The sequence below is a fragment of the Sus scrofa genome, chromosome 1 (genome assembly GCF_000003025.6).
Source record: "Sus scrofa isolate TJ Tabasco breed Duroc chromosome 1, Sscrofa11.1, whole genome shotgun sequence".
Taxonomy (NCBI): Eukaryota; Metazoa; Chordata; class Mammalia; order Artiodactyla; family Suidae; genus Sus; species Sus scrofa.
The window spans coordinates 207049061-207072278 of NC_010443.5; the positions used below are offsets into that span (position 1 = coordinate 207049061).

General features: G+C 38.3%; 1 protein-coding gene across 1 annotated transcript in view; it reads right to left on the minus strand.

Moving 5' to 3' along the window:
- CCDC171 (coiled-coil domain containing 171) overlaps window positions 1-23218 on the minus strand; it is a 354732-nt gene that overhangs the window by 260738 nt on the left and 70776 nt on the right. Inside the window, exons 9-10 of the mRNA XM_021063474.1 lie at window positions 17592-17684; window positions 13905-14065 (exon numbers count right to left, since the gene is read on the minus strand). Of these exons, the coding sequence (XP_020919133.1) occupies window positions 13905-14065; window positions 17592-17684 (254 nt within the window). The remainder of the gene's footprint in view (window positions 1-13904; window positions 14066-17591; window positions 17685-23218) is intronic.

The following is a 23218-nucleotide window of genomic DNA, read 5'->3' on the forward strand; positions in this document are numbered from 1 at the left end:
AGACAAAAAAAAAAAAAAAAAGGCGCCACATCTACATGTAAAACGACTTGTACAGAACATCTACTGAATGCTGTCAGGAGTACTTAAACCTCCAAAAAGGGCAAGAAACTCTTGATGTAACTGGGTAGAAAAAAAGAGAGAGAGAGAAGGAATCAGGATGAGACTAGCATTCCTGAGAGGGAGCTGTGAAGGAGAAAAGGAATCCACATGCTGGGAAGCCACCTAACCGATGGGGAGATCAGCCGAGATGGAGGGACCTCAGAGTCGCTGAGAAAAGCACAGCAGCTGGACTGAGGAGGGCAAAGTAGAATGAGAACCACACAGATCATCTGAACCACCGTTCTGGACAGTACAGGCTGAGACACTCAGGTGAGGGCTGGGCACTGAGACTCAGGCTCCTGAGGTTGGTCCCAGGGAGAGGACTGTAGCTGGCTGTATGGGGACAGCCTGAGGGGCTAAGGAGCGGTGTGCTACAGGTGGGGCAGCAGTGTGCTACAGGCTGGGGAGTGGAATGCCACAGAAGAGGGAACCTGGGAGAAGGTCCAGGCCCCCAGGAGAAGCAAGGTACCATTGCTGGGGAGGGGCAGATCGCCATAGGAATCTCCCCATAAGCACATGAGCAGGGCAGCTCTGGAGCAGGAAGAAGAAGGTGGCAAGAAGCCACTTGCTCAGGCTACAGGAGACTGGGCACCTCTTGTGTGGGCTGAGGGCAGTGGGGGCTAAATGCAACATGGTGCCTCTTGAGTGATCTACAGGAGGCAGGGACATAATGCGGCAGTCTTCTCAGAGGCAGGTGGGAGGCATGGCCTGCCACCACTGCAGACCTGTGAGTGGTCTCCACCTGCACCCCTAGTCACCTCAAGGGTTGGCAAAAAAAAAAAAAAGAGAGAGAGAGAGAGAGCACTGTAATCAAGCACCACACATTGTTGCTCTCACGCCCCTGGGAACATACCCACCGTGCAAATGCTCTGGGTGGCACCAAGATGCTTGATCACTGTCCCTTCCCAAGACCGTACAACTATAAGCAGTTGGTTCAGCACCTCCTGTGTGGGCTAAGTGGGACAGGGTGCTTTCTGAGGGATCTGCAAGTGACAGGGGCAAACCACTGCAGTTATCACTGACTCCAGAGATGGGTATGGCCCACTGCCGCTGGGAATCCCTGAACAAGAACCGCTTGCAGCCCCATTTCAGAGGGCACCACAGAGGAGAACACTGCAATGGAAAGCCACCTGTTGCTGCTCTCGGTCCCCTGGTAGCACACCCACCCAGATGGTGCCCCTCTGAATGCCCTAGGCAGTGCCCAGATGCTTGATCACTGTCCCTTCCCAGGAACCTACAATTAGGGGGCACCTCCTGTGGGGGCTAAGTGGGTTTGAGGTGCTTCCCGTGCAGTCTGCAGGTGGCAAGAGCAAACCACTGCAGTTAATCACTGATGCCAGAGGTGGGCGTGGATGCCACCACTAGGGGTCTGTGAACAGGCACTACCTACAGCCCCCATTACCTCAAGGGCACCACAGAGGAGGGCACTGTGACCAAACACCACCTGCTAATGCTCTCGAACCCCTGAAAGCACACCTGCCCAGTTGCTGCCACTGCCGAATGCTCTGGACACTGGCCACACGTTTGATCTCTGTCACTTCCCAGGATTCTACAACAAGGAGCAGCTTGTGTAGCACCTTTTCTGTGGGCCAAGTGAGATGGGGTGTTTCTTGCGTGTTCTGCAGGTGGTGGGGGCAAACCACTGCAGTTATAACTGACTCTAGATGTGGGCGTGGACCGCTATCACTAGGGGTCCCTGAACAGGCACCAGTTATGGCTCCAATTAACTCAGAGGAGGGCACTGCAATTGAACACGAACTGTTGTAGCTCTCATTCCCCTAGGAACTCACACACCATGTTGCTGCCACTGCCAAATGCTCTGGGCACCTTGTCAATCTGCATAAGGCTCATTACCACTTCCCAGGGCCCTGCAACTAGGAATAACCTGCGCCACGTTCCTACTTCCTCAATAGGTCCTTGCTGCTGCTGAGAGCCCAGCAACCAGGCACTGCCTACTAGCCCTACCCACTGCCTCCTTCTTCCTGAAAAGACACTGAGTATCCTGGGTATAACAGCCTGCTCACACCAAAGAAAGAGACAGCAAATATTCAAACTCCCACGTGAAAAATAAATAGTAACCCCCCCACAAAACACAAATGGGTGCTCTTGCATATAAGTATCCCCCAAGACTATAGTTTGTATTCCCCAATTTTACAGAAAAAGAAAAACATACGCAAGATGAAGAAGCTCAGAAACCATTCCCAGTTAAAGGAACATGAGAATTCACCTGAAATAGCGAACAATGAAACAGACCTCCGCAGTCTGACAGACATTAAGTTCAAAAGGGAAATAGTGAAAATACTGAAGGAATTAAGGCTGAGTATCAATGAATTAAGATCAAAGACAAAAAGTAATGCAGATTCCTTCAGAAAGGAACTAGAAAATATAAGGAGGAACATAGAAAAAACAGAAAATTCATTTGCAGAGATAGAAAACTGAGCTAAAGGCACTAAAGAGCAAAGTGGAAAATGCAGAGGAATGTATTGGTGACTTGGAAGATAAAATAGTGGAAACCACACAATCAGGACAGCAGACAAAAAACCAAATGAAAAACCACAAAAGCAATATAAGAGATCTATGGGATAAAGTGGCCCAATCTACATATAATAGGAATTCCAGAAGGAGAAGAAAAATAAAAGGCAATTGAAAACATATTTGAAGAAATTATGGCTGAAAACTTTCCAATCTAAAGGAAACTGATATCAAGATACAGGATGCGCAGAGGGCCCCAAACAAGTTGAACCCAAACAGGCCCACACCAAGACATATTATAATAAAAATGGCAAAAGCTAAAGACAAAGAGAGGATTCTAAAGGGAGCAGGAGAAAAACTAAGTGGTAATATAAGGGAATCCCCATAAGGCTATCAGCTGATTTCTCCACAGGCCAGAAGGGAGTGGCAAGATATATTTAAAGTTCTGAAAGGAAAAAATTTGGAGCCTAGAATACTCGATCCAGCAAGAACATCATTTAAAATAGAAGGGGGAATAAAGAATTTCTCCAACAAACAAAAGCTAAAAGAGTATAGCAATACTAAACCCATTCTAAAAGAAATACTGAAAGGGCTTCTCTAAACAAAAAAAAGGAGTAAGAAAAAATAGGGTGGAGGAAACCACAATTGGAAAGCAATCACATAAATAAGTCAGCATACAGATCTAAAAGGAAAATTAAAAAACCATTGAAAAAGCGATGATAAGCACAAGGAACAGCAAAATGACAAACATGAAGATGTTAAAAAAGGACTACAAAATCATAAAATGTGGGGAAGGAATGTAAGAAAAGATGGATTCATTTTTCTTTTTCTTTTTCTTTTTTTTTAAATAATGTGTTTGAGCCTATTTGACTATAAGGCCAAAGCAAGCAGATACAGGAAGGGGTTAACAAACTTAAAAAACAGGGCAACCACAAATCAAAACCAAAGATTACATTCACAGAAACTAAAAAGAAAAGTACTCAAGCATAAAATAAATGGAAAATATCCAACCAAAGAAAAAAGGAAAGAGAAATATAGAATCAACTAGAAAACAAGGTTTAAAATGGCAATAAATACATATCTATCAGTAATTACCTTAAATGTCAAAGGACTGAACGCTCCAGTCAAAAGACACAGAGTACCAGATTGGATAAACAAGCAAAAACCAGAGTTCCCATCGTGGCTCAGTGGTTAACGAATCCACTTAGGAACGATGAGGTTGCAAGTTCGATCCCTGGCCTCGCTCAGTGGGTTAAGGGTCTAGCATTGCCATTAGCTGTGGCATAGGCCAGCGGCTACAGCTCCAATTAGACCCCTAGCCTGGGAACCTCCATATGCCACGGGTGTGCCCCTAGAAAAGACAAAAAAATAAAAAATAAAAATAAAAAAGCAAAAACCTACAATCTGCTGTCTACAAGAGACTTATCTTAGGGCAAAGGACACATATAGATTGAAAGTGAGAGGATGGGAAGAGATATTTCATGCCAAGAGACAAGACAGAAAAGCAGGAGTTACAATACTCATATCAGACAAAAGAGACTTTAAAATGAAGGCCATAAAGACAAAGAAGGACACTATTTCATGGAAAAAGGATCCATTCAAGAAGAGGATATTACAATCATTAATATATATGCCCCTACATAGCGGAAACCCACCTCAACATAATAAAGGCCATATATGACAAAACCACAGCAAACATCATTCTCAATGGTGAAAAGGTGAAAGAATTCCCACTGAGATCAGGAACAAGACAAGGACATCCACTCTCACCACTACTCTTCAACATAGTTTTGGAAGTCCTAGCCACAGCAATCAGAGAAAAAGAAATAAAAGGAATCCAAATTGGAAAGGAAGAAGTAAAACTATCACTATTTGCAGATGACATGATACTGTGCCTAGAGAATCCTAAAGACTCTACCAGAAAACTGTTAGAGCTCATCCATGAATTTGGCAAAGTTGCAGGATACAAAATTAATACACAGATATCAACAACATTACTATACAATAAAAATGAAAGAGCAGAAAGAGAAATTAGGGAAGCAATCCCGTTTACCATCACATCCAAAAAAATAAAATACCTAGGAGAAAATCTACCTAAAGAGACAAAAGACCTGTACTCTGAAAACTATAAGACACTGATGAAAGAAATCAAAGATAACACAAATAGATGGAAAGATATACCATGCTCGTGGATTGGAAGAGTTAATATTATCAAAATGACTATACTACCTAAGGCAATCTACACATTCAATGCAATCCCTATCAAATTACCAAGGACATTTTTCACAGAACTTGAACAAAATAGTTTAAACTTTGTTTGGAAACACAAAAGACCCAGCCAGAATATCCAAAGACATCCTGAAAAAAAAAAAAAATGGAGCAGGACAAATCAGGCTCCCGGACTTCAGACTATACTACAAAGCAACAATCATCAAAACCGCATGGTACTGGCACAAAGACAGAAATATACATCAGTGGAACAGGATAAAAAGCCCAGAATTCAACCCACGCACCTACAGCCAACTCATCTATGACAAAGGAGGCAAGAACATACACTGGAGAAAGGACAGCTTGTTCAAATAAGTAGTGCTGGGAAAACTGGACAGCCACATGGAAAAGAATGAAATGAGAACACTCCCTAACACCATACACAAAAATAAACTCCAAATGGATTAAAGACCTAGAAAGAAGACCAGACACTATAAAACTCTTAGAGGAAAACATAGGCCAAACACTCTCTGACACAAACAACAGCAACATCTTCTCAGATCCACCTCTTAGAGTATTGACAATAAAAACAAAAATAAACAAATGGGACCTAATCAAACTTCAAAGTTTCTGCACAGCAAAGGAAACTCCAAACAAAACAAAAAGACAACCCACAGAATGGGAGAAAATCTTTGCAAGTGATTCAACTGACAAGGGATTAATCTCCAACACTTACAAACATCTTCTGCAGCTCCATATCAAAAAAAAAACAAACAAACAAAAAATCCCATCAAAAAATGGGCAGAAGATCTAAACAGACAGTTCTCCAAAGAAGACATACAGACGGCCAAAAAACACATGAAAAGATGTTTAACATCACTCATTAGTAGAGAAAGGCACATCAAAACCACGATGAGGTACCACCTTACACCAGCCAGAATGGCCATCATCCAAAAGTCTACAAACAATAAGTGCTGGAGAGGGTGTGGAGAAAAAGGAACCCTAGTACACTGTGGGTGGGATTGTAAATTGGTGCAACCACTCTGGAAAGCAGTATGGAGATTCCTCTGAAAATTAAACATAGAACTACCATTTGATCCAGCAATCCCACTCCTGGGCATCTATCCAGAAAAAACCATGACTCACAAAGACACATGGACTCCGATGGTCATTGTAGCACTATTTGCAATAGCCAAGACATGGAAACAACCTAAATGTCCATCGAGAGAGAAGTGGATCAAGAAGCTGTTGTACATATACACAATGGACTATTACTCAGCCATTCAAAGGAACGAAATACCAGCATTTTTAGCAACATGAATGGACCTAGAAATTATCATGCTAAGTGAAGTCAGTCATACAATGAGACACCAACATCAAATGCTTTCACTGACATGTGGAATCTGAAAAAAGGACAGACTGAATTTCTTTGCAGAACAGGTGCTGACTCACAGACATTGAAAAACTTATGGTCTCCAAAGGAGACAGTTTGGGGGGTGGAAGGATGTGCTTGGGTTGTGGGATGGAAATCCTGTGAAATCGGATTGTTATGATCATTATACAACTACAGATGTGATAAATTCATTTGAGTAATAATAACATATTAATATATATTAAATTAATATTGTAAAAATGGCCACACTACCCAAAGCAATCTACAGACTCAATGCAATCCCTATCAAATTACCCATGACATTTTGCACAGAACTAGAACAAACAATCCAAAACTTTAGATGGAACCACAAAAGACCCAGAATTGCCAAAGCAATCCTCAGGAACAAAAACCAAGCAGGAGGCCTAACTCTTCCAGACTTCAGGCAATACTACAAAGCCACAGTCATCAAGACATTGTGGTACTGTACCAAAACAGACAGAGAGACCAATGGAACAGAAGAGAGAAACTAGAAATAACCCCAGACATCTATGGTCAATTAAAGGAGGTAAGAATATAAAATGGGAAAAAGACAGTCTCTTCAGCAAATTGGTGCTGGCAAAACTGGACAGCTACATGCAAATCTATGAAACTGGAACACACCCTCACACCATGCACAAAAATAAACTCAAAATGGCTCAAAGACCTAAATGTTAGACAAGTACACCATCAAACTCCTGGAAGAGAACACAGGCAAAACATTCTCTGATATCAACCTTACAAATGTTTTCTCAGGTCAGTCTCCCAAAGCAACAGAAATAAAAGCAAAAATAAACCAATGGGACCTAATCAAACTGACAAGCTTTTGCACAGCAAAGGAAACCATTAAAAAGAACAAAAAGACAATTTACAGAATGGGAGAAAATAGTTTCCAACAATGTAACTGACAAAGGCTTAATCTCTAGAATATACAAGCAATTTACACAACTCAACAGCAAAAAAGCCAACAGTTCAATGAAAAAATGGGCAAAAGACCTGAAAAGACATTTCTCCAAAGAAGATAGACAGAGGGTCAACAAACACATGAAAAAATGCTCCATATCACTGATTATTAGAGAAATGCAAATCAAAACTACTACAGGGTACCACTTCACACCAGTCAGAATGGCCATGATTAATAAGTCCACAAATAACAAATTCCGGAGGGGGTGTAGAGAAAAGGGAACCCTCCTGCACTTGTTGGTGGGAATGTAAGTTGCTATGACCACTCTGGAAAACAGTATGAAGGTACCTTAGAAAGCTATACACAGAACTACCATGTGACCCAGCAATCCCACTCTTGGGCATATATCTGGACAAAACTTTCCTTGAAAAAGACACATGCATCCGTATGTTCACTGCAGCACTATTCGAAATAGCCAAGACATGGAAACAACCTAAATGTCCATCAACAGATGATTGGATAAGATGTGGTACATACACACAATGGAATACTACTCAGCCTTAAAAAAGAACAATGTCTGGGAACTATTTCTGGTCACCTGTGATGGAGCATGATAATGTGACAGAAAAGAATGTATACATGTATGCATGATTGGGTCGCCTCACTGTGCAGTAGAAAATTGACAGTACACTGTGAATCAGCTCTAGTGGAAAAAATAATCCTTAAAAAAATTAAATTAAATTAAAAATATTTTAGAAAAGAAGAAGATTGGTATATACACAATGGAATACCACTTGGCCATAAAAAAGAACAAAATAATGCCATTTGCAGCAACATGGATGAAACTACAGACTCTCATACTAAGTGAAGTAAGTCAGATAAAAGAAAGCAAATACCATATGATATCGCTTATATCTGAAATCTAACATATGACACAAAGGAAACTATCTACAGAAAAGAAACAAACTCATGGATTTGGAGAATAGACTTGTGGTTTCCAAGGAGGAGGAGGAGGGAGTAGGATGGACTGGGAGTCTGGGGTTAATAGATACAAACTACTGCATTAGGAGTGGATAAGCAATGCAATCCTGCTATACAGCACAGAGAAGTATATCTAGTCACTTGTGATGGAACATCATGGAGGCTAATGTGAGAAAAATAAAAATATGTATATGACTAGGTCACTTTTCTGTACAGCAGAAATTGACAGAACACTGCAAACCAACCATAATACAAAAAAATTAAAATCTTCCAAAAAAAAAAAGAACTAAAATAGACATTTTTTCAAAGACATACAGATGGCCAATAGGCACATGAAAAGATTCTCAACATAACTAATTACTAGAGAAATGCAAATCAAAACTAAAATGAAGTATCACCTCACACCAGTCAGAATGGCCAACATTAAAAAGTCTAGAAATAATAAACACTAGATAGGATGTGAAGAAAAAGGAACCTTCCTACACTGTTGGTAGTAATGTAAATTTGTGCACCATTCTGGAGAACAGTATAGAGGTTTCTTAAAAGACCAAATATTAGGAGTTCCCTCTGTTGCAAAGAGGGTTAAGAATCCAACTGCAGTGGAGTGAGGCCAGGGATCGACCCTGCAACTTCATGGTTCCTAGTCGGATTTGTTTCTGCTGCGCCATGATGGTAACTCTTACACTTCAATTTAAAAAAAAAATTACTATGATTCTCCTTCTCCCCACCTTTGCCCAACAATCAGTTACCACAACTAATGAAGACTTGATATACTGAAAGATTTGAAATAAAAAGATTACTGAAAAGTTTTAGTTTTGTTTTTGTTTTGCCATTTCTTGGGCCGCTCCCACGGCATATGGATTTTCCCAGGCTAGGGGTCTAATCTGAGCTGTAGCCACCAGCCTACACCAGAGCCACAGCAATGTGGGATCTGAGCCACATCTGGGATTCATAGCCACTGAGCCACAACGGGAACTCCTGAAAAGTTTTAGTTTTACACTTAAAGTTTTCAATGGAAAAAATTTAGAACTTAAAAAATTTGATCATAGGAGTAGGTCCCCCTCATGGCTCAGCGGAAACAAATCTTACTAGCACCCATGAGGACACAGGTCCGATCCCTGGCCTCACTCAGTGGGTTAATAATCCAGTGTTGCTGTAAGCTGTGGTGAGGGTCACAGATGCCGCTCGGATGCCATGTTGCTATAGCTGAAGCGCAGGCCAGAAGCTACAGCTCTGATTTGACCCCTAGCCTGGGAACCTCCATATGCTGGGGTACAACCCTAAAAAAAAGACAAAAAAATTAAAATAATTTTTAAATTTTTTGATTATAGAAATACAGAATATATGTATATTCTAAGATTATATTATGTATTTGTTTAAATAGCCTATTATTGTTCAAACTCTTAGTTGAGCTGTTTAAAGGATGTTTCACTTATAATAATTTTATATTATATATAATATTAACATATAATTATATATTAAAATATGTACATAGATTCCATTTAATATATATGCATATGTACATTCCATCCACATATGCACATATATATATATATATATATATCCCATCTAAAATAGTTTTATGCAGGAATATGCACTGTTATGAAACTACTGGACAAAATTAAAACTCTGAAATACACACACAGCTTTCCTGTCCTGCCTTTTAATGAGATCCTGCCTGGATCTACCTGAGAAGAAATAGAAGCTTAAAAATCTTAACTACCAATAAGGTTCAGGCAGCAATTTCTCTATAACTTGGTTATCATCACTTGCTAAACCAGTCCTGTCCCACAAGTAAAAAAGTAAAAAAATGTCCTACCTCAAAACTCACTACTTTCAGGAGTTCCCGTTGTGGCACAGTGGAAACGAATCTGACTAGTATCCATCAGGATGCTGGTTCAATCCCTGGCCTCGCTCAGTGTTGATATCAGGGATCCAGTGTTGCTGTGACCTGTGGTGTAGGTTTCAGCCACGGCTCGGATCCTGCTTTGCTGTGGCTGTGATGGAGCCAGGCAGCTGTAGCTCTGATTCAGCCCCTAGCCTAGGAACTTCCATATGCCGCAAGTGCGGCCCTAAAAAGGCAAAAGCAAAAATAAATAAATAAATAAACTCACTACTTTCACTATGGTAAATTAAAGGTATTATTTATTTACCTTAAGGACCTAAAATATAAATTCTCCTTTTGAAATACATTATCCAAAACTTAGAACTACTTTGAAAAATTAATATCTGAGGAGTTCCCGTCCTGGCTCAGTGTTTAACAAATCCGACTAGGAGCCATGAGGTTGCGGGTTCGATCCCTGGCCTTGCTCAGTGGGTTAAGGATCCGGCGTTGCTGTGGCTGTGGTGTAGGCCAGCAGCTATAGCTCCAATTCGACCCCTAGCCTGGGAACCTCTATATGCCGCAGGAGCGGCCCTAGAAAAGGCAAAAAGAAAAAAAAAAGAAAAATTAATATCTGAGAAAAGAGTTTAAAGAAGACTGTAAAAAAGAATCAGAAGTACAAGTAGAAAATGAAATAACTTATCCAATCATCCCTCATGTCTTATCATCCTTCTCATACCACAGATAAATGGAAAGGAAGTGGCTGTCATATTACATACAATAAAAAGGAAGACAGGATGGGGGACGAGAAGTCACAGGGACTATCAATAAGCAATGGGCTCTAATTACTACTTAATGTTTACTGTTTCTTGTTCATTATTATTAACTTTTATTATTATAGCACAGTTACAAAGAAATAAAGAACAGGAGTTCCCATCGTGGCGCAGTGGTTAACGAATCCGACTGGGAACCACGAGGTTGCGGGTTCGATCCCTGGCCTTGCTCAGTGGGTTAAGGAACTGGCGTTGCCATGAGCTGTGGTGCAGGTCAAAGATGTGGCTCGGATCCTGTGTTGCTGTGGCTCTGGTGTCAGCTACAGCTCCCATTAGACCCCTAGCCTGGGAACCTCCATATGCCGCCAGAGCAGCCCTAGAAGAGACAAAAAAAATTAAATTAAAATTAAAAAAAATAAAGAACAGATGAGGGACATCATGTTAAAGCATTTAGGACTGTGAGGTTTCCACTGTGGTGAAGTGGAAATGAACCCAACAGTATCCATGAGGATGGGGTCTGATTCCTGGCCTTGCTCAGTGGGTTACGGACCCAGTGCTGCCTTGAGCTGTAGTATAGGTTGCAGATGCAGCTCGGATAGTGTGTTGCTGTGGCTGTGGCATAGGCCAGCAGCTGCAGCTCTGATTTCATCCCTAGCCTGGGAACTTCCATATGCCACAAGTGAGGCCCTAAAAAGCAGGGAAAAAAGAAAAAGGTATTTAGGATTGTTAGCTGATGCTTAGTTGGAATACATAACTAATATTTAAAACTGTTAGTGGTGCTTATTGGAATACAAAACTTGAGTAAAATCTTTCAAACACAAAAACACAAATAATAACAAAACAAACTTAAGGAAAAATTTGCTTTGGGGTCAAATTTTAAAAGTACTTTGGTTAAAATCTTAGAGCTTAGCAATGGTCACCTTTTTTTGGCGGGAAGTAAAGTTTGTTTTTTTCAATTTAATATAATTTTTATTTTATCTTGGAATATAGTTGATTTACAATGTGTTGATTTCAGGTGTACATATTGTGTATGTATGTATACATGTAACTGTATATATATATATATACACACTATTTTTTAGATTCTTTTCCCATATAGGTTATCACAGAATATTGAGTAGAGTTCCCTGTGCTATAGAATAAGTCCTTGTTGAGTATTTTATATACGGTTGTGTGTATATGTTAATCCCATACTCCTAATTTATTCCCCCACTTTACTCTTTTGGTAACCATAAGTTTATTTTTAAAATCTGTGAGTCTGTTTCTGTTTTGTAAATAAGTTCATTTAGAGCACTTGCTTAGCAGGTATCTTAAAATTCCTCTAGCCCAACCTTTGGAGGACTCTCTTCTTCCGCATCCGTGACAGAGAACCATCCACCCTCTGTTTTGAACTTTTCAGAGCAGGGAACTCACTAGTGTCCCCAAAGAAGTCTCATTGCTGGAAAGCTTTAATTGTTGGAAACACAGAGAGACTGCTTAAAGTTTCACTAGTAGGTCAAAATTGAGGTCACTAGTAGTACCTCAAAGCAACAAAGAAGGCTGTACTACATAAAAGTCTGTCAAACATATTCCTATATAAATGTTCAGATTCAGGCTATGGTTCAAAGGAAATAAAGGAGCATAAGACCTTCAAATAATGTTCACAGAATGTCATTTAAGTCACTCTAGAGGAAGCAAGAAAATTCACGTAAGCCCTACTAATTTAATCTATCATAAACATTTAATAAAGGTAATCATAGTTAAAGCGTTTTAAATTTTTCAGAGTTCCCTTCGTGATGTAGCGGGAATGAATCTGACTAGGAACCATGAGGTTGCGGGTTTGATCCCTGGCCTCCCTCAGTGGGTTAAGGATCTGGCGTTGCAGTGAGCTGTGGTGCAGGTCTCAGACACAGCTTGAATCCTGCTTTGCTGTGGCTGTGGCATAGGCCTGCAGCTGTAACTCCAATTCAACCCCTAGCTTGGGAACCTCCATATGCCGTAAGTGTGGCCCTAAAAAGCAAAAAAAAAAAAAAATTTCAAACTTCAGTCTGTCAAGTTCCATCTTTAAAATTTTTGCCATTCTCACAATAATTACTACTACTCTAAATACTACATTTGTTTAAATTAACTCATTAGTTAAATGAAATATTTTTAAAAGAAACTATATTACAACTGTTAATAGAAAACCATTATCTACCATAAATAGAAACAAATATTCAAAATGAATATATAACTCTAATGTATAAAGCTATCATTATGCTGTGTACCAATGGGAGTATACATTTCACTCTCTCAGAGGAAATGGTTTAAAACATCTTCTACTGGCTTATTTTTGGAAATGTATTAAACAATTATAAAATTTTTAAAGCACTTTAGATGAAAGAATTTTGAAAAGAAAAAGGTAAAAATCAGTAGAAGCAAGATGCTGGCTCCACCACTTATTAGCTATGTTCTCTGACCCTCATTCAGGCCCAACTGTCACATCTATAAAACAGGGTTAAAATGAGTGCCTAGGAGTTCCCGTCATGGCGCAGTGGTTAACAAATCCGACCGGGAACCATGAGGTTGTGGGTTCAGTCCCTGGCCTTGCTCAGGGGGTTAAGGATCTGGCATTGCTGTGAGCTGTGGTGTAGGTTGCAGATGCGGCTCAGGTCCCCCACTGCTGTGGCTCTGGTGTTGGCCAGTGGCTACAGCTCCGACTGGACCCCTAGCCTGGGAACCTCCATATGCCACGGGAGCAGCCCCAGAAAAGGCAAAAAGACCAAAAAAAAAAAAAAAAAGAGTACCTACTAGTGGAGCAACATGCTAAGGCTTTGTCACTGCTGTGGCTCAGGTCATGGCTCTTATATGGGTTCAGTAACCGGCCCAGGAACTTGCACATGTTGCAAATGCTGGGTATGAAGTGAGCTACATGCATGCTAGTTCCCGGCAGCATTATTACTCCTACTATTATTTCTACAATTGGATAAAATCTCAAACATTACCCATCTCCACATAGACCATTTTAGGTGGCCTAGAAGTCAAGGTATTTAAAGATATGGTATTACATCAGTATATATAATATAAAATACATTAATATATTCACTTTCTGGAATCAGAAAGTATTTCTGTATTTCTAGGGCTCCTCGGAATGGCCATGATACTTCAAATTCCAACAGAGCATTTCCATATTTTCCTAGTACTCCACATTCATATTCATATAGATTTCATAAACTCTTAATATTAACTTGGAGAGTTTTACAATATAACACTTACACATTTAGTTTTGCAAAGCTCTCTTGCGCATTATGCTTTTCTCGCTCATATGCATTTTCGACTTCCTTGAATTCATTCTTGATCATTTCCAAATCCGCAACAGCTTCTGCTTGGCTGGCCTTTTCTACCTGCAAAGCTCCTTCAAGGTCTCGAATCCGTAACTACCAGATAACAGAAAAGTAACTGAAGCAAGCAAGGAAACACTAGCACCAATCTCAAATTTAGTAGAATACAATATCAAACAGCAGATTATCATTTGTGCAAACAAGTCTTTCTTTCTGTTCTTGGTTTAAAAAAGGAAAATATACAAAAAGCAGTTTGTTCCCTTTCTCAACATGTTCGGTGGAAAGGAGGAAGAACAGAAGAATACAAACTCAACTGTGCTATGAAAAAGGACTGGCGGATGGATACAATATAACCCACTCCATCAAAAGTGCCTAATTTTTTGATCTTCCAGCCCGTGTGGACATTTCTTTTATAAACATAATAAATTAAATGGTCTTTGAAAACTAAAGGGAAGCATCCTTCCCCTCTTTTGAGAAACATTATTATATGAACATCTTCACAAGCCCTTTAAGAAAGTTAATAGATCTTTTTATTCTTAGAGATTTCCTACTGTAGAAAAGTAAAACCTTTATTATCAAATAATATTATTTGACTAAAATATTTATGGGTGTAGTAATATGACATCTAGGACTTGCTTTGAATCCTGTATTTTGGGAAAATAAGAACAGGTAGCAAGCAAGAGAGTAAAACAACGCAAGGGACAAGAGTAAAAGCAAGAGTTCTCCATCATGTACTTTTGTTTTGATTTTTGAACTATGAGGATGTTTTACCTTTTGGAAAATTAAGTTAAAAACAAAAACAATTTCCTTTATGATCATTATACAACCACAGATGTGATAAATTCGAGTAATAAAAAAAAAACTCAAAAAAAAAAAAAAACAATTTCCTAAAGTTCAAAAAAAAGAGGGAGGGCAGGGAAAAAAATGCTTTACACTAGATAGAAAATGGGCTTTAGACTCAGGTTGGAGTGCCAGCTCTACAAATTAACTTATGTGCCCTTGGGCATATTAAATTCCAAAAGCTCAGGTTCCTCATCTATAAATGAGATGAACTAAATAATAACCATAATAACAATAATAATATACAGACTATCTACTTTACAGGTTGCTACAAAGATCTAATGAGATGGTATTTACTTAATACTAATGTGTATTTCATATGAAATATAAACATATAACAATTATTTAATAATTGTTTAGATAAATATTTATTAGGCACTTACTATGTGCCAGGCAATGAGCTAGTTTTTTGAGATATATACAATGATCACGAAAATACAGTCTTAGCTCTTGCGAGGAGAGAACAGACCACAACTGCACATGACAAGTGCTTCCTGTCACAGAGACAGGCCCAAATCAAAGAAGAGCTATGAACTCTGTGTGACAGAAGCCTCCCAAGGATGGCAAAAAATCTGAGTTAAAAAAAATGAACTCACCAAGAAATGAAGCCTAGGAAATATGAAAATGTTCCATAAATTAATCTATACAAATAACAATCACCAGAATTATTGTTTCTAATTATCAAGAAGTATTTTGGACTAATTGAAGCATTTATTCTCTCACATTAAAGCAGGGAAGTGGTACAGATATGTAGATATAACTTTGTGAATTTTCAAACTTGGTCTTTTAAACTTTATTATTCCTGGTTGTTATGTCTAAATGCAATGTTTGTAAGTGGAATAATAAACCTAGGAAACATTTTCTTCCATCTACATTGCTATTTTCTGTCAGTAAATATGCACACTTAATCACAAATGATAAACCCATCCAACTGAAAGAAAAGCAGTCTTACAAAATTCTCTGAGTCAACTCTTTTGAATCTACTTTCTCATTTTTATGATACAGCATCCAAACAAATTTAATAACAGAATACACAAAACATATTTTCAACTACAGTGTGTGTTAAGATGGTGATTAATTACAATTACCTAGTAGTCTGGTTTGCTTTTAAACTAGTCTAAAACTGAATTTTGCTAGATGTACATCATCGAAGATACTTGTCAATATTTATAGATATATGATTCAAATATACACCTTTACTTTGTTTTCTAAGTTATAGCACTAAATTGGATATCAAATGTTAATTTTCAATCTACATGAGTAAAAAAATATACATGTAATACATTCCATTTTTATAGCTACTAACAATATATTCTCAGTGATATAACTACAATGAAAGACTTAATTTTGAATTATACTTCTTTCATGAATTTAAAACTTCAGCCTTATTGCCTATTAATGCTGTTTTCAGCAATCCAACCATTTTTTTAAGAAAGGCTTAAATACAAGTTTGCTTCACATACAGAGGTACTCAGACACATTGGTCTGAGAATTTTGTTGGTAAGAGGCATTTCATCAAAGATAAAAGTGAAAAAAAATATGTAAAAATTCTTACAAAGTTAGGTGCATCCTATATCAAGACCTACTTAATACAGTAAAACCAGGCAAATTCTATCAATTAAATTTTAATATAATGGGAAAGACTAATTCTTGAAAGAAAGAAAAAGAAAGAAAGAAAGAAATTTGGACTTATAGAACTTATGTAAAACTATTTACAACAAAGGCTGTGGGTCAGACCTAGTTCATGGCGGTAGTTTGCCAACCCCCAGTTAAATTGCCTTTGCTTCTCTTAGAAGTTACTCCTTGGGGAGTTCCCATCATGGCTCAGTGGTTAACAAATCTGACTAGTATCCATGAGGATGCAGGTTCAATCCATGACCTTGCTCTGTGGGTTATTTCTGTGAGCTGTGGTGTAGGATGCAGACCCAGATTGGATCCTGAGCTGCTGTGGCTGTGGTGTAGGCTGGCTCTGATTTGACCCCTAGCCTGGGAACCTCCATATGCCCATATGCCGCGAATGTGGCCCTGAGGGAAAAAAAAAAAAAAAACAACAACAACAAAAAACAGAAAAAAAAAAAAAAAAGAGGTTCCTTCTCATTCTCTAAGACCTAGGGAGAGAGACACTTTCCTCGGATGCCTTCATTTACTTCCTCTCTCAGATCTAAGCCTTCCCTTTATCATGTTCCCACAGTACTTTCGTAGTTATATTTCTAACTATACCCCTAAGTATAGATATATAGCATCTCCAGAAATGGAATGTTTAAGTCCCCAAAAAAGCTCATTCATCTTTAAACCTTCAGCTCTTAATAGTGACAGGAGGTATGCACAGGATATACACTCAATCAACAAAGGTGGGTATTTTTTAAATGTTTTCAAATAGAAATTCATCCCATAGCTGTCGACAAAAATAATAACAGTCTGATCAGCAAATCTTCCTGTAATGGGCCAGATGGCAAATATTTTGGACCTTGAAGGCCATAAGGTCTCTGTCACAAATACTCCACTTTGCCAGTGTAGCAAAAAAAAAAAAAAAAAAAGAAAGAAAAAAAAGCCCCACAGACAAGAAAAAACTTCATAGGAACACACAGTGGATAAGATTCAGCCTGTGCACTGTAGCAGGCCAGCTCCTCTCAACAGAGCAAAGACGATCCTCAACTATAGGTTTAGCGTAGCTTAACAATATGCTACCCATTGTAAATGCACACCTTAGTTCACTGAACATAACGCTGCTGTCCCTAGATTAATAAAAACCCTACCAAAAAAAAATTTGTTGTCATTTTACCTGAATAATTTCAGAATTAAATTTTGATTCCAAATGTGCTGCTCTTTCTGCTTCAATACTCTCTTCCAATTTCCTCACTCTTAGAGTAGTTGCCTGAAAACAAATTAAAAGTTTAAACTCACATTTAAATTGGATATAGATGATTATACTGTAATTAGCACTTTAGACTACTGTAGCCTATTTTTTTTTAATTTGCTAGAGTGTAAAATTCATGTTCTAAAAATCACGTAGGGAGTTCTCATCATGGCTCAGCAGAAACAAATGTGACTAGTATCCATAAGGATGCAGGTTCGATCCCTGGCCTTGCTCAATGAATTAAGGATCCAGCATTGTCGTGACCTGTGGTATAGGTCGCAGATGTGGCTCGGATCTAGCGTTGCTGTGGCTGTGGTGTAGGCTGGCGGCTGTAGCTCCAGTTAGACCCCCTAGCCTGAGAACTTCCATATGCCACAAGTGCGGCCCTAAAAAGAAAAATAATAATAATTTAAATTTTTTTAAAATAAAAATCATGTAAAAATCATTTTCAGGAAGAAAGTTCCAGAACTTGCTTACCTTTCCTTAAGGTACAATTTACATATAATAAATTACACATATTGAAAGTGTTTAATTTGGTCACTTGTATACATACACCCAAAAAATCATTGCTTATGTTTCTTGGTAATCCCTACATCCAGCTCTCACTATCTCACCCCCACCCCACATAACCAATGACGATCTGCTTTTTCACTACAGATCATTTCTTATTTTCCAGAATTTTATAAAAATTGAATCACACAGTGCATATACTTTACCGTCTGGCTTCTCTCTCTGATATAACTATTTTCAGGTTCATCCAAATGGTTTCATGCATTACCATGTCGCTTGTTATTGTTAAGGTGTCTCACTGTGTTGATACACCACGATTCACTTATCAATTCACCTGTTAATTGACATTTGACTTGTTTCCAGTTTTGGCTATACCAATGAATCTGCTCTGAGCATTTGTATACAAGTCTTTGTATGGACATATTTTTCTGGGATAAAATAAAGGGTAGAATGACTCAGTCAGATGGTAGGTGTATGTTTAATGTCTTATGAAACTGTGTTTTGCAAATTGTTTCCAATTTATACATCTTCATCCACAGTCAGCATGGTCATTTTTTTGGGTTATCTGGGGGGAAGGGTTAGACATTCAAATGAAAATGTAATGATATCTCACATTAGTTTCAATTCTCATTTTCACAATAACTAATGACATTGAGCATCTTTTCATGTAATTATTTACCATCTGTTTATCCTCTTTGGTAAAGTTTCTGCTTAAATCTTTTCCTCATTTTTTAATTGGGTTGTTTACTTATTATTGAAATTGAGAGTTCATTATATAATCTGGATAAAAGTCATTTGTGGATGTGATTTGCAAGTATTGCTCCCGTCTCCAGCTTGTCTTTTCATTCTCTTAACAGTAATGTCTTTTATATAGCAAAAGTTTTCATTATGACGAAGTCTATCTAATTTATTAATTTTTCAAGCAGGAGTCAGCTTCTGACCAGAAGTACAAGAGCTATATTTTTTTTAATGTCATTTTTGTTGAGGAAATGCAATCCTGGGAAACACTGTATTCCTAGTCCCAAAGAAGGTTCTAGTTATTTCCAAACCTGTTAGGGGCTGAGCAAGTAAGGCTATGGGAGTACCTCACTGCACATGTCTCAGAATAACATTCAGCAAAGAAAAGCCACATCTATAGAGTCCTATCTGTCAAATACAGATAGTTCAATATTGATAGAGGACATTACTAATTTAACTTCCTTTCTTCGATAAAATTTGAGAAAGAAATGTTTCTAATAGCTATAATGACTCAATCATTTAGCCTAAGTTGAATGGTTTTTTTTTTTTTTTTTTTCATTTTTTTGGGCCACATCTGCTTTCATATGGAGGTTCCCAGGCTAGGGGTCAAATTGGACCTGTAGCTGCTGGCCTACACCACAGCCACAGCAACGTGGGATCCAAGCCATCTCTGCAGCCTACACCACTGCCACAGCAAAGCCAGATCCTTAACCCACTGAGCAAGGCCAGGGATCAAACCTGCAAGCTCATGGTTCCTAGTCATGGATCAAAGGATCAAAATAAGCAAATAGCTAATAAAGGGAAAACAGAAGAAACAAGCTTAACAATATTAATGTGTTTGTTCAGTTCCAATCAAGATAAGCATTATATTTTAATAAAATAAAGAATGTTTGGCGACTTCATAATAAAATAATTCATCTTCTTTTCATTTTCCATATATATGTTATGTCATATTATCTGATTCTTACTCCAAAAGCCAAGAAGACTTTTTTTTCTGCCTAAACCAAAATTAAATGCACTGAAATTATAAATTAGAGATATCTTTATTTTCATATATTCCTATTCTAAAGGAAAGGTCCAGAAGAAAACAAATTTATAAGCTGTTTATTATTACTAAAACAATAAATTAATTAGTAAGGATAGCAAAAAACTTCAAATCTTTAAACAATTTTCTTCCAAAAGTGAGTTTTGTTGATAGACTTAATTAAATTAAAGACTTCCTTATAAATACTCTTTTCAAATCTTCTAGTCTGGTGAACTAACTATTATGACCAGCAGAGGGTGCTAGAGGAACACCAATTTGCTGTTCACAAAATTTTTTTTTCTCCAATATCACCCTCAAGAACTAGTACAATCATAATCTGTCTCTCACTAGTATCCAATCCTAATGTAATCAACAATGAAAGAGCAGAAAGCATAACAGAATTCATACTAAAATACAAAATCCAACACAAATTCATGTATACCACCAGCCAAGTTAACTATATACAAGTTTGCCTGTAATACAAGTATTATACTACATACTATCTGTTCCTTAACACTATGAACATCAGAGTTCTTTATGACACAAAGTGATGATACATTTTATCATTTATTAACTGTTTTTCACATCCTTTCTGACTGCAATATACTGCAAGAGATTTTTACTCCAGTAAATTCTGTATATTCATTGTACCCATTTTTTTTACTTTATGATTTATGTCTCATTAAATCACAATAAACCCAGTGAGATAATATACTCCACACAAGGGTGTTCATTCTTTGAAAAAGGCAACATAGAGAACATATAATTCTATCACAAGCCAGGGCATAAGCTGCAAACTCCGTTTCAGCAACAGAACCAACCAAACACATCCAAATCACATTTGTTCTCCACACCAAATCTGCTCCCATGGCTTCCATGGACTTGTTTCAAAAGTTTCACAAAAGTTATGAAAACATTTGTGTACAATGAATTTGCTGAGAGACTGGGCAAAAAACAGCTCCTACTATATCTTTCCTCCCAGAGAGAATATACCCAGCTCAGAGGATATGCATAAACTTAAAGCAGAAAGACTCCAATATACGAAATTAAGCCCACTTAAATGGACATCAAGAAAAATAGGGGAGGAGTTCCCATTGTAGCTCAGTAGTAATGAACCCAATTAGGATCCATGAGGATGTGGATTGGATCCTTAGCCTTAATCAGTGGGTTAAGGATCTGGCATTGCCATGAGCTGTGGTGTAGGTTGCAGATGTGGCTCAGATCCTGTGTTGCTGTGGCTGTGGCACAGGGCAGAAGCTGTAGCTCTGATTCAACCTCTAGCCTGGGAACTTCCACATGCCTCAGGTGTGGAGCTAAAAAGCAGGAAGGGAGGGAGGGAGGGAAGGAGGGAGGAAGGAAGGAAAGAAGGAAGGAAGGAAGGAAGGAAGGAAGGAAGGAAAAGAAAGAAAGAAGGAAGGAAGGAAAGAAGGAAGGAAAGAAAGAAAGGAAGAAAGAAAGAAAGGAAGGAAGGAAGGAGAAAAGAAATAAAAATAGGGGAAGAAATATCACATATACATATCAATTAGAAATTTCTCTATGTAGCACTATTTCCTAAATAGTTTCACAGTTTACCACAGGATGTCAACAACAGCGTAAAGAGAAAGTGGTTGTTTTAACTATTTTTCCAGATTTTATCACATGATAATTCCTATTAATGAACACTCTTACAAGTAACCAACACAGTAATAATCCATCTTCAAAAAGATGATTCTAAGGGACTGAATCCTCATAGACTAATTAATTCTAAAACAGTTATTTCAGTAGTATTATTTTATTACATTTTAGTGGTTGTAAATAAGTGTATAAACAATTAACTGCAATACTTATTCCCTACCTATGTGGGGGAAAACGTGTAGTTACTACACTGGGAGCCCTTAAACTGAAGATCTCAAAGTACTTTTTTCATTACCAAAAAAGATATCTTAACAGTGTCAAAATCTCTAAGTATTTTTACAAGTATTTGAAAAACAGAAGCATCATAAAATTACACTACTTAAACTAAAGTCGTATGTTGAGGAGTCATAACTAAGAACATATGAGTCCTGGAGTTCCCGTCGTGGCGCAGTGGTTAATGAATCCCACTAGGAACGATGAGGTTGCAGGTTCGGTCCCTAGCCTCACTCAGTGGGTTAAGGATCCGGCGTTGCCATGGGCTATGGTATGGGTCGCAGATGTGGCTCAGATACCGTGTTGCTGTGGCTCTGGCGTAGGCCAGCGGCTACAGCTCCGATTAGACCCTTAGCCTGGGAACCTCCATAACCGCGGGTGCAGCCCTAAAAAAGGCAAAAAGATAAAAAATAAAATAAAATAAAATAAATAATTTTAAAAATAGATCACAGTTCACCAAAAAAAAGACATATCAGTCCTTTACTATTTATCTTCCTTGTTCCAATCAAAAAACTTGAAAACTAATATTATTATTCAATTAAGCTGATGTTTAATGTGGGCCATTTTTTAGCACCAGTACTGCAAGTGCCACATCCACACGAGAGAATGTATATAGTATTTATGTTAGTGTCACTGGTGACATCAATCCTACAATTGAATACTAATATTCCATAGTTTTCAAAGAAGTTTCATGTGTATTTTGTCATATAACACAACACTATGGTAGATTTTACAAAACAAGCCAATACAATACAATACATAATATTTCAGGCCTTTATAAAACATTATTTGAATATCGGGGGGGGGGTGTTTTCGAGGGGTTTTGGTTGTTTTTGTGTGTGTGTCTGTGTGTTTTGTCTTCTTATAGCCACACCCACAGCATATGGAAGTTCCCAGGTTAGGGGTCGAATTGGAGCTGCAGCCACCAGGCTATGCCACAGCCACAGCAATGCCAGACCCGAGCCCCGTCTGCAAACAAGACCACATCTTGGGGCAACACTGGATCCTTAACCCACTGAGCAAGGCCAGGGATCAAACCCATATCCTCATGGATACTAGTCAGGTTCATTACCACAGAGCCACAACGGAAACTCCCTGGGTTTTTTTAAGTGGCTCTCTTACATTGCACATAGCCAGCACACTAAATGAGAAAAACCACTCTAGTCAGAGGCAAAATTAATGCTCCTTTTGTGACATGGAACAGGGGACCTGCTTTGTAAAAGTGAACAGCTGACCTCCTAATTAGCGAACTTTGATTCACTAAATTCTACCTTAAAAGAAATCCTAAAATATTATATTCTCAATCCCATTAAGTGAACACTACTTTTAAAAATATTTACAAGGTTATCAAAGGCAAATGAACAGGTTTGCAGTTTTCCATGATCCTCTCATT